Here is a 12,641-nt window from a genome sequence, read left to right on the forward strand (position 1 = left end):
TTTTTAAAAAGTTTTTTTTAAAACTTTCTCGCTCTCTTCATCTCACCTGGCTTTCCCAATTTTTATTTAGCTTTCAGTATCATTTAAATATAATTTACACTTCCTTGTTTAGGTTTTGCAAATCTGAGTGTGAATTCTTCGATCGAACTGGTTAAAAAAATCTCACTGCCGCTGGCCCTGCTCACAGAAATCACAGATCCCTTGAGAAGGGTACTATATTGAACCAGTCCTCCGATTTCAAGTTTCTGCCCTGACGCCTGCAAAAGCATTGCTGTTTGTTGGAGCTTGCTGTGCGCAAATTGGCTGCCACTTTTCCTACTTTATAACACTGATTACAATTCAAAAAGTACCTAATTGGGTATTGGTTTATATTGTTCTGAAGGACCTCTGAAAGCATCAACAGATTAGCCCAAAAGGTGTTGCACTGTACCAATATATCACTGCTAGATAATTTCTTTATCAGTATTTGGGGTGTCCCGATGTCACAAAAGGTGCTATATAAATGCAAGTTCTTTCTTAATCCAGCATCTAAATTTAGTTATCAATTAAGATTGGTTTTGGGTATTGGTATGGAATCAGTTTCTCATATCCTATCCAATAACATGACTCCTCTTTTTGGGATCGACGGTTCAATCATGTTATTGGATTAGAATGATGTTTGGATCATTTTGCTTTAGGCAGTTTTTGCTTTCCCTAATTCAAGTGCATCTCATCCAGTGATACGAACCTTTTTGTCGGTGAACACAGACAGGACGTGGGTGTACATGTCCGATTGGTCAATGACAGCTTGTGTACGCACTGGTCTCTTCTGAGTGGAGCTGCTGCGACTTGTTCCTGACTCTACAGCCTATGCAAAACAGAAATGCTTCAATCACTCACTCAAGGTAATTACTTTCAAATTCAACTAAGAAGGAAAAAGAAAAGATTCTGCCTAAATGGCAGATGTGGGATCTTACGCAAAGCTCAAAGATCCTTTGGCTCGATTTCAAAGAAGTGCAGTGGAGTTCTCCCCTTTGCCTTGGCCAATATTTATCTCTCAACCAATATCATCAAAAAAAAAAATTATCTAATCATTGCTACAATGCTGTTTGTGGGATTTTGCTGTGTGCAAGCTGCCTGGCATACTTCCAACATTGCAACAGGTGATTTCAGTTCAAAAGAGTACTTCATTGTCTGTGAAGCCGCAGGAGGTGAAACCCAAAACTCTTCAGTACTGCTGACAAAAGAGACATGCTGTCAAAGCTTTTTGTCTTGCACTCATCAGGACAGTTTCAAGAATACCAAATTTCAAAGGGAGCAACAATTTACACTGCTTGACAAAAAGATGTTGATGGCAGTTTTGGGCCCTTTTCTCACACAGCACAAATTGTTGCTGCCTTTGAACTTTGGCATTCTTCCATCAGTCTTGACAAGCGCAAGGTGAAAAGTTTCGACAGCGTGTCCCTTCTATTAAAAAGATGGGAACAACAACTCTCAAAATGTTTGAGTAATTCACCTAATTGACAAGCCTATAATGGAAACATAGAAAACAGAAGCAGGGGTAGGTCATTTGGCCCTTAGAACCTGCTCCACCATTCAAGATGATCATGGCTACCTCAACGCCATACTCCCGCTCTCTCTCCAAACCCCTTGACGCCTTTAGAGTCCAGAAATCTGCTTCCTTCTTAAATATATTCAGTGACTTGGCCTCTACAGTTTCTGTGGTAGAGAATTCCATAGGTTCACCACCCTCTGAGTGGAGAAGTTTCTCCTCATCTCAGTCCTAAATGGCCTATCCCGTAACCTGAGACTGTGACCCCTTGTTCTGGAACCCCCAGCCAGAGGAAACATCATCCCTGGGTCCAGTCTGCCCATCCGTACATCTAGTCTGTCCATCCCTATCAGAATTTTATACATTTCAATGAGATTCCCTTTTAGTCATCTAAACTCCGGTGAATAACAGGCCTAGTCGGCCCAATCTCTCCTCATACGACCATCCTGCCATCTCAGGAATCAGTCTGGTGAACCTTCGCTGCACTCCCTCTATGGCAAGTATATCCTTTCTTAGGTGAGGAGACCAAAACTGCACACAATACTCCAGGCGTGGTCTCACCAAGGCCCTGTATAGCTACAGTAAGAAACCATGTGCCTTCATAATCATGCAGGTGCAGCAAGCAGGTACGTTCAGTGATTGGTCCCTTTGTACATCAACATTTCCCAATCTATCACCATTTAAATAATATTCTGACAATCTGGTTTTCTTACCGAAATGAATAACTTCACACTTATCCAAGTTGTACTGCATCTGCCATGTATTTGCCCACTCCGTCAATCTGTCTAAATTGCCTTGAAGCCTCTCAACATGCTCCTCATCGCTCACATTCCCACCAAGTTTCGTGTTGTCAGCAAACTTAGAAATATTACATTTGGTTCCCTCATCCAAATCATTAACATATATTGTAAATAGCTGGGGTCCAAGCACTGATCCCTGCGGTAGCCATCTAGTCACCGCCTGCCACTCCAAAAAAGACCCATTTGCTCCTACTCTCCATTTCCTGCCTAACCAATTTCCAATCCCATGTGCTTTCATTTTGCACACTAACCTCTTTTGTAAGACTTTATCAAAAGCTTTCTGAATTTCACCAGGGTCATCAGTTATAGAGGAATCAAAGGGCAGGGAGATTCTAGCCTGCACTTCTTGCTATGTCATCCAACAGTAAACTAAACTATATCCCGCATGTCAGCATATCAGACTAAGTGTTATGAACAGCAAATACTCCGGAGGCAGTTCTCACCAAGGTATAGTTCTGCTCAGCTTCTAGGTATTCCTTGTAGACATGATTGAGTTTGTCAAATATGGTAGCGATCACAGGCAAGCTACCCCGCTCTGCTGCGCTCAGCACTGAAACAAAAAGGTGCAACAGGATTACGGGACAACCTCACCACACTGATGAACAATAATTGGTAAATTTCTTTGCAATATGCCATCAGGAACACAGGAACAGGAGGAAACCATTCAGCCTGTTCTTTCATTCAATTAGATCATGCTTGATTTGTATCTTAACTCCATCTACTTGCCTTGGTTCCGTAATCGTAAACACCTTACCCCCAAAAAAATCTATCATCTCAGTCTTGAAATTTTCAATTGACCTCCCCCAGCCTCAACAGCTTTTTGGAGAGAGGGAGCTCCACATTTCTACTACCCTTTGTGTGGAGAAGTGCTTCTTGACACCACCCTGAGTGGCTGAGATCTAATTTTAAGGTTCTGCCTTCTTGTCCTGAACTCCCTCCCACCATAGGAAATTGTTGTCCTCTATCGACCCTATCAACTCCTTCAATCATCATAAACACCTCTATAAGAATTGCCAATTATATCTTCTATATTCAGGGGGAATTCAAGCCTAGTCTATGCAACCAGTCCTCATATAAATTAACCCTCTGATCCCTTACATCGACCCTCAGGCAGAATATATACTACAAAGCTATCAGCAATTCCTTGGAAGAATTTCTGCTTTTACGGTGTTAAACCTCAGACTCAGACGACTACAGCACTGAAGGAGTCCATTCGGCCCATCAAGTCCGCACCAGTCAACAAAGATCTGACAACACTAATTCCAATTTCCAGCGCTTGGCCCATACCCCTGAGGGCTATGGAAACACAAGTGAATATCAAATTACTTCTTCAATGTTACAAGGATTTCTGATTCAACCACCCTTTCAGGCAATGAGTTCCAGACTCCCACCACATTTCTCCTCACCTCCTCTCTTAGCCTTCTACCACTTACCTTAAATCTACGCCCCCTGGTCATTGAACCCTCTACTAAATGGAAGAAGTGCCTTCCTATCCACCCTATGTCCCTCTCAATCTTATACACCTCTATCAGGTCCCCTCTCAACCTTCGCTGCTCCAAGGAAAACAACCGCAGCCTATCCAATCTTTCCTCATAGCTCAAACTCTCCAGCATCCAGGTAAATCTCCTCTGCACCCTCTCCAGTGCAATCACATCCTTCCTATAACATGGTGACCAGAACTGCACACAGTACTCTAGTTCTGGCCTAACCAGCATTTTATACAGTTCCAGTATAATCTCCCTGCTCTTGTATTCTATGCCTCAGCTAATAAAGGTATCCCATATGCCTTCTTAACCACCTTATCTGCTTGCCCTGTTACCTTCAGGGATCTGTGGATATGCACACCAAGGTCCCTCTGATCTTCAGTACTTTCCAGTACATTCATAGTGTAATCCCTTGCCTTGTTAGCCCTCCCAAAGACCTCACACTTTTCCAAGTTGAATTCTATTCGCCACTGCTCTGCCCATCTGACCAGTCCATTGATATCCTCCTGCAGTTTACAGCTATCCTCCTCACTATTTAACACCCCACCAATTTTCATGTCATCAGCAAACTTCTTGATCATACCCCCTACATTTAAGTCCAAATCATTTATATACACTACAAGCAGCAAGGACCCCAGCACTGAGCACTGTGGAAACCCACTCAAAACAAATTTCCAGGCACAGAAGCATCCCTCTACCATCACCCTCTGCTTCCTGCCTCTCAGCCAATTTTGGATCCAACATGTACTTTGCCTTGGATCCCATGGGCTCTTTCTTTCTTGACCAGTGTGCCATGAGGGACCTTATCAAAAGCCTTGAAGTCCATGTAAACCACATCAAATGCATTACCCTCATCAACACTCCTGGTTACCTCCTCAAAGGATTCCCTTAGCTTTCCCTTAACAAATCCATGCTGACTATCCCTGATTAATCCGTGTCTCTCCAAGTACAGATATATTCTGTCCATCAGAATTCTTTCTAGTAACTTCTCCATGACTGAGGTGAGACTGACTGGCCTGTAATTTCCTGGTCTATCCATTCCTCCCTTTTTTTTTTAAATAATGGGACAATATTGGCAGTCCTCCAGACCTCTGACACCTCACCTGTGGCCAGAGAGGATTTGAAAATTACTGCCAGAGCCCCTGATATCTCTTCCCTTACCTCCCTCAGCAGCTTGGGATACACCTCATCCAGGCCTGTGGATTTATCCACTTTTAAGGTTGCTGAACCCGCAAGTACCTCCTCTCTCTGCATGTTACTTTCCTCTAATATTTCACAATCCTCTACCCTGATGTCTATACCTGCAGTGTCCTTTTCCATTGTGAAGACCAATGCAAAGTATTCATTGAGAACTGTACCCACATCTTCTGGGTCCACACACACATTACCTCTATGGTCCCCATTGGCCCTACTCTTACCCTAGTTATTCTCTCGCTTTTTATATATTTTAAAAAACCCCTTTGGGTCTTCCTTTATTCTACCCACCTATCCTTTCTCATGCACTCTCTTAGCTTTCCTAATTTCCTTTTTAAGTTCCTCTCTGCACCTTTTATACTCCTCTCGGGACTCTGCCATGTTGAGCCCTCGGTATCTGTCATATGCTTCTCTTTTTTTCTTAATCCGAATGTTTCTGTCCCTTGACATCCAGAGTTCTCCAAAATTGGTCACCCCCTTTGTCTTTATGGGAACATATTTGCCCTGTACGCTCACTATTTCCTCCTTCAATGCCTCCCACTGCTCTGACACAGTTTCATCTGCAAGTAGCTGCTCCCAGTCCACTTGGGCCAAATTGTATCTCATCTTAGTAAAATTAGCCTTTCCCCAGTTTAGAACTTTTATTCCCGGCCCAACCTTATCCTTTTCCATAACTATCCTAAATCTAACTGAGTTATGGTCACTATCTCCAAAATGCTCCCCTACTGATACACCTTCCACCTACCCGGGCTCATTTCCAAATATTAGATCCAAAACTGCCACCTCCCATGTTGGGCTATGTACTGACTAAAAAAAGCTCTCTTGGAAGCAACTTAAGAATTTTGCTCCTTCTCTACTTTGGGCCTATAGTACACACCCAACAGCATGCTTGCCCCTTTTGTGTTTTTTTTTTACTTCTACCCATGTGGCCTCATTTGATGAGCCTTCCAAGATATCATCCTTCCTCACTGCTAGAATTGATTCTTTGATCAATATTTCAACCGCCACCCCCTTCCTCTTCTATATCCCTCTGAATAACCTATAACCAGAATAACCAGCTGCCTATCCTGCCCTTTTAGCCAAGTTTCGGTCATAGCTATATGATATGATACTCCCACGTGCCTATCTGTGCCCTCAGTTCATCTGTCTTATTCCTCAGGTTTATTGCATTAAAATAGATTCCATTTAGCCTTGCTGAACTAACTTCTTTCTTAAAAGCAAAATACTGCGGGTGCTGGAAATCTGAAACAAAAACAGAAAATGCTGGAAAAACTCAGCAGGTCTGACAGCATCTGGGGAGAGAAAAAAAGAGTTCACGTTTCACGTCCTTATGACTCTTCTTCAGAGAAGTAAAAATGTGATGAAATTTAGACTGCTTAAGGGGGGGTGGAGCAGGTGAAGCTGGATTGAAGGCCAGTGATAGGTGGAGGCAAAGGAGAGATTGACAAATATGTCATGGACAAAAGGACAAAGGGGATGTTAATGGTAGTGGTACAGGCTAAAGGAGGTGTTGATGGTAGCGTTAAGGTCAGAAAGCAGAATGTGATAATAGCAGGACAAGGGTAAGCACTCTGGAAAGAACAACATGAACAAATGATAGATGGCCCTTGTGGGGGTGGGCTGGGGGGAGTGGATGGTGGTGGGCAAAAAAGATTGAAAATACGATTAAAAGGTGGGGATAGAACAATGAATAAAAATGAAAACAAATAAAAATAAAGTGGATAAAAAATAAAAATGAAAAAATAAAAATTAAGAAATGAAAATGAATATTGAAAAAAGGGGATAAAAAGTAGTCAAGGATGGAGGAGAGTGTTCATGAGCTGAATTTGTTGAACTCAATGTTAAGTCCGGAAGGCTGTAAAGTGCCCAGTCGGAAGATGAGGTGCTGTTCCTCCAGTCTGCGTTGAGCTTCACTGGAACAATGCAGCAGGTCAAGGATGGACATGTGGGCATTAGAGCAGGGTGGAGTGTTGAAATGGCAAGCGACAGGAAAGTCTGGGTCATACTTGCAGACAGACCAAAGGTGTTCCACAAAGAGGACAACCAGTCTGCGTTTGGTCTCTCCAATGTAGAGGAGACCGCTTTGAGAGCGGCAAATGCAGTAGACTAAATTTAGGAAGTTTCAAGTGAAATGCTGCTTCACCTGAAAGGAGTGTTTGGGCCCTTGGACGGTGAGGAGGGGGGAAGTAAAGGGGCAGGTGTTGCACCTTCTGCGGTTGCATGGGAAAGTGCCGTGGGAGGGGGTTGAGGAGTAGGGGGTGATGGAGCAGTGGACCAGGGTGTCCCGGAGGGAATGATCCCTGCGGAATGCTGCCGGGGGGGTGAAGGGAAGATGTGTTTGGTGATGGCATCATGCTGGAGTTGTCGGAAACGACGGAGGATGATCCTTTGAATGCGGAGGCTTGTGAGGTGAAAAGTGAGGACAAGGGGGACCCTATCATTGTTGTGGGAGGGAGAGGAAGGTGTGAGGGCAGAGGCGCGGGAGATGGGTCGGACACGGTGAAGGGCCCTGTCAACCACAGGGAAACCTTGGTTAAGGAAGAAGGAAGGCATGTCAGATGCACCGTTTTGGAAAGTGACATCATCGGAACAGATGCGACGGAGGTGAAGGAACTGAGAGAATGGGATGGAGTCCTTACAGGAAGCGGGGTGTGAGGAGCTGTAGTCGAGATAGCTGTGGGAGTTGGTGAGCTTGTAATGTATATTGGTGGACAGTCTATCACAAGAAATTAAGACAGAGAAGTCAAGGCAGGGAAGGAAAATGTCAGAGATGGACCATGTGAAGATGATAGAGGGGTGTAAACTGGAAACAAAATTGATAAAGTTTTCCAGGTTCAAATGAGAACATGAAGTGGAACCAAAACAGTCATCGATGTACCGAAAAAAAGAGTTGTGGGAGGGGGCCTGAGTAGGACTGGAACAGGGAATGTTCCACATACCCCAGAAAGAGATAGACATAACTGGGGCCCATGCAGGTACACCTTTTATTTGGAGGAAGTGAGACAAGTTAAAGAACAATTTGTTCAGTAAGGGAACAAGTTCAGCCAGACAGAGGAAAGTGAAGGTGGATGGGGATTGTTCGGGCCTCTGTTCGAGGAAGAAGCGGAGAGCCCTCAGGCCATCCTGGTGGGGGATGGAGGTGTAGAGGGATTGGGCGTCTATAGTGAAGAGGCCAGTTAGGGCCAGGGAACTGGAAATGGTTAATATGACGTGGGGCATCAGAGGATTCACAGATGTAGGTGGGAAGATACTGGACAAGGGGAGAGAGAACAGAGTCAAGATAGGACGAAATGAGTTCTGTGGGGCAGGAGCAAGCTGACCCGGGTCTACCGGGACAGTCCTGTTTGTGGATTTTGGGAAGGAGATAGAAGCAGACTGTCTGGGGTTGGGAGACAATGAGGTTGGAAGCTGTAGAGGGAAAATCTCCAGAGGAGATGAGGTTAGTGACAGTCCTGGAAACAATGGCTTGATGTTCAGTGGTGGGGTCATAGTCCAGGGGGAGGTAGGAGAAAGGATCTGAGAGTTGGCGCTCAGCCTTTACGAGGCAGAGGTCAGTACAACGGACAACCACAGCACCACCCTTGTCAGTAGGTTTGATAAAGTCAGAGTTGGACCTGACAGAATGGAGTGTGGCAAGTTCAGAAGGAGACAGGTTAGAGTGGGTGAGAGGAGCAGAGAAACTGAGACAGCTGATGTCACACTGACAATTCTCAATGAAAAGATCAAGAGCAGGTAAGAGGCCAGGGGAGGGGTCCAGGTGGAGGAAGAATACTGGAGGCAGGTGAAAGGATCTGTAGAACTGGGGGAGGGCTCCAGTCCAAAGGAGTGAGCACAGAGGCGAAGGCAGCAGACGACGAGTTCAGCATTGTGCTGAGCCCGGAATTCATTGAGGTGAGGGCATAAGGGTATGAAACTGAGTCCTTTGCTGAGTACTGAACGTTCAGCACCAGAGAGGTGAAGGTCAGAGGGTATGATGAATACACAGCAGGGGCTGGGATTAGAAGATGGGCTGGAGTCAGAGGGACAGGAAGGGGTGGAGGGTCCTGGATGAGCGTTGGTATCAATGAGTTGTTTGGGCAACATGTTGTTGGTGTCAATGAGTTGTTGCTAATCCAAAGATTGCTACCTTTGAAGTCCTGTTTCTCAATTTTCTACCTAACCCCTAAAGTCTGCTTGCAGGACCTCATTTCTCGTTCTTCCTATGTCATTAGTCCCAATGTGGATCACGACCTCTGGCTGTTCACCCTCCTCCTTCAGAATGTCCTGCAGCTGTTCCGTCACAGCCTTGACCCTGGCACCCAGAAGGCAACATACCATCCTGGAGTCATGTCTACGGCCACAGAAGCGCCTGTCTGCTCCCCTCACTAACAACTCAGCCACCGCTATTCCCCCTCCAGACTTCTTCCTCCCCCCTGAGCAGGGGGACCACCCACAGTGCCATGGCCCTGTCTCTGATTGGCCTCCACAGAGGAAACGTCACTCTCACCGTTTTCCAAAGCTGAAAAATGGTTTACAAGTGAGATGCCTTTAGGGGATTCCCTCACTATCTGCCTGGTCCCCTTCTTCTGTCTGGTGGTCACCCATTCCCTCTCTGCTTGCACCTCCTTAAGATGTAGAGTGACCACGTCCTGAAACGTGCTGTCCACGACCCTCTCGGCCTTGTGAATGCACCATCGTGCCACCGGCTGCTGCTCAAGCACCAAAACCTGGAGCTCGAGTTGTTCCAGTCAGAGGCGCCTCCTGCACACATGGTCACCCAGGCCGCCAGGAGCATGTAGGATTTCCCACATAGCGCAGGATGTGCACACCACAGGCCTGAGCTCCCCAGACATATCTTAACTAAATAGAATGTGGACCCTTGCTTTTACTTTGCCCTTACTCCCACTCGAGCCTCGCGGTTTTAACCTCACTGTCCCGAAGTCTCGCTGTTTTAAGCTCACTCTCCTGCAGTCTCGCTCTCCCAAGTCTTGCTGTTTTAACCTACACTGCTTGCACGAGTACTATAAACAAACTTGACCAGTGACAAAAATAATAAATAAAAACAAAAGCATTGGGAAAACTCAGCATGTCTCGCAGCATCTGTGGAGAGAGAAACAGGGTTAATATTTCGAGTCCGTATGACTCTTCTTCACTTGTTTTTAGTCTGGAATGTATGTAAATAATAAATAACACAAACAGTTATGATTCCTTCCAAGTGCAGTAGGGTACTCACTCTGACAACACACTGACAATGTGACCATTTTGCAGTCTTTCCTCTGCAGAAGGAAATCCATTAGCCGCCCCTTGTCTTGAAGCATGTGGACTATAGGCTGCAGCTTTATCTGGAGACACCACAAATAACCTATGCAAAATCCATAGAACCAATCAATTAAAAAGCTACAGGAAGAAGGAAATTACAATAGACCTTTATAAACTGCTTAAGCCTCGGCTGGAGCAGTGTATCCAATTCTGAGCCCCACACTTTAGGAAGGATGGAAAGGCCTTGGAGGGTGTGGAGGAGATTCACCAGAATAGTGATGAGAGACTGGAGAAGCTGGATTGTTCTCCTTAGAGCAGAGAAGGTGAAAGGAAAATTTAGGAGGTGCTCAAAATTATAATTTTTTCTTTATTCTTTCATGGGATGTGGCGTCCCTGGCTAGGCCAGCATTTGTTGCCCTTCCCATCCTTAATTGCCCTTGAACTGAGTGGTTTGCTAGACCATTCCAGAGGGCAGTTAAGTGTCAATCACATTGCTGTGGGTCTGGAGTCACATGTAGGCCAGGCCAGGTAGGGACGGCAGATTTCCTTTCCTAAAGGTCAATCGATGATAGTTATCATGGTACCATCATGGAGATGCCATGGTGGGATTTGAACCCACGCCCTCACAGCATTTGTCCGAGGCTCTGAATACTAGTCCAGTGACATTATCAGTATGCCACCATCTCCCCTAAATGGATGGAGAGATGGGAGAAACTGTTTTCACTGGCAGGAAACACAGATTTAAGATGATTAGTAAAAGAAAAGCATCAGTGAAAGCATTTTTTTAAAAAAATGCTTCAAGTTCCTGAAAAAGCAAAAATTACAGGGACTATGGGGAAAGAGTAGGGGAGAGTAGTACAGACACGATGGGACAATTGGCCTCCTTCTGTAGTACATGATCCTTTGTGTATAAATCTGTTAGCAGTACTAGGTCACAGAAAATAAGCACAGACTGAGATTTAATTAAATAACACAAGTAGAGCAGGTAGTGGAAGTAATAGGTACACTACTTCTACATCAGACTAAGGAATGAACACTCACGCCAAGGTGCAAAGCCACGTTCACAGGTTAGTAAATTGAAAAGAAAACAAAATGTGACAATCTATAAACTTATTTTTGTAGATAAGCGCCAAAAATAACAACTCACACTTAAGACTACTACTCACAGTTCTAGTCTCCATCTCACCAGAAGGATATAAAGATAGTGGAGAAGATGCATAAAAGATTTACTAGGATGCTATCAGAGCAGTGAGGGTACAGATCTGAGTAAACTTAGTAAACAGTGAATGAACTGGAGCTCTCTTCTCTTAAAAACAACAGGTTCAGGGTGAACTGGATGATTTTTAAAATTATGAGGGGTTTGAAAGAGTAGATATAGAGACAGTGTTGTAAGAACTAAACTTGGGGTCTTGAATACAAGACAGTCACTAATAAATCCAATCCGGAATTCAGGAGAAACTCATTTACCCAGAGAGCGGTGAGAATGTGGAACTCACTATCACAGAGAGTGGGGTTGAGGTGAAAAATATTGAGGACATTTAAGGAAAAACTAGATAAGCACATGAGAGAAAAAGGAATAGAAGGATATATTGATAAGACAAGATAAAATGGGTGGGAGGAGGCTCGTGTGAAGGATGAATGCCAACATAGACCAGTTGGACCTGTTTCTCTGCTGTAAATTCTATGTATTTGATTGTATATAGTTTCAATCTTCAGAGACAGTGAGGATTACGCCTGAATTCTACAAACAATATGGTTTACCCCCTCCACCAAGGCTCTCTTTAGAGCAAGGCAAATATTTGTCTGGTGTTTGGGAAATATCGAACAGAGAATGCGAAATGAATGTTTAATTCAGCCAACAATGTAGATGCAGCAATGGAGCCAAGGGATCGTTTTCTGTCTAGGATTAATAAAGGAACATACTTGTGAATAATAAGAGTGAGGATTTGTACTTGGTGAAAAATTAAATCACTGTTTGGTCAGGTTATCTCCCATAGCCAAACGTGACCAAGAAAGTAAACTCTCCTTCCAGCACTCCATCTCAGGCTTGTTCATGGAATCTTACAGCACAGAAGGCAGCCATTCAGCCAATCATGCCTGTGCTGGCTCTTTGAAACAGCCCACTCCCACACTCTTTCCCCGTAACCCTGTAAATGTTTCCCCTTCAAGTATTTATCCAACTCTTTTTAAAGTTACTCTTGAATCTGTTGCTGCCATCAACATTTCAGGCAGCTCATCCCAGTCAGTAATAACTGGATGCGTTAGAAAAATAAACTATCACCATCCCCTGCCCCACTCCAGCCCACCCCCGTGCCCTCCTGTTCTTTTGCCAATAACCATGTTTCTGTAAGACCTGCAAGACAGCAGAAGGTAGATGAGTGGGAGGACAGGGCA

At 44.6% G+C, this 12,641-nt stretch overlaps 1 protein-coding gene across 2 annotated transcripts in view; it reads right to left on the reverse strand.

The window, feature by feature from the left end:
• rmc1 (regulator of MON1-CCZ1) overlaps positions 1-12,641 on the reverse strand; it is an 86,560-nt gene that overhangs the window by 32,654 nt on the left and 41,265 nt on the right. For both annotated transcript variants that reach the window (XR_005943363.1, XM_041190489.1), the window contains exons 13-15: positions 10,222-10,350; positions 2,775-2,881; positions 728-847 (exon numbers count right to left, since the gene is read on the reverse strand). Coding sequence is in view for 1 of the 2 variants with exons in the window: in XM_041190489.1 (XP_041046423.1) it covers positions 728-847; positions 2,775-2,881; positions 10,222-10,350 (356 nt within the window). In the remaining variant the exon portion in view is untranslated. The remainder of the gene's footprint in view (positions 1-727; positions 848-2,774; positions 2,882-10,221; positions 10,351-12,641) is intronic.

The sequence above is a fragment of the Carcharodon carcharias genome, chromosome 6 (genome assembly GCF_017639515.1).
Source record: "Carcharodon carcharias isolate sCarCar2 chromosome 6, sCarCar2.pri, whole genome shotgun sequence".
Taxonomy (NCBI): Eukaryota; Metazoa; Chordata; class Chondrichthyes; order Lamniformes; family Lamnidae; genus Carcharodon; species Carcharodon carcharias.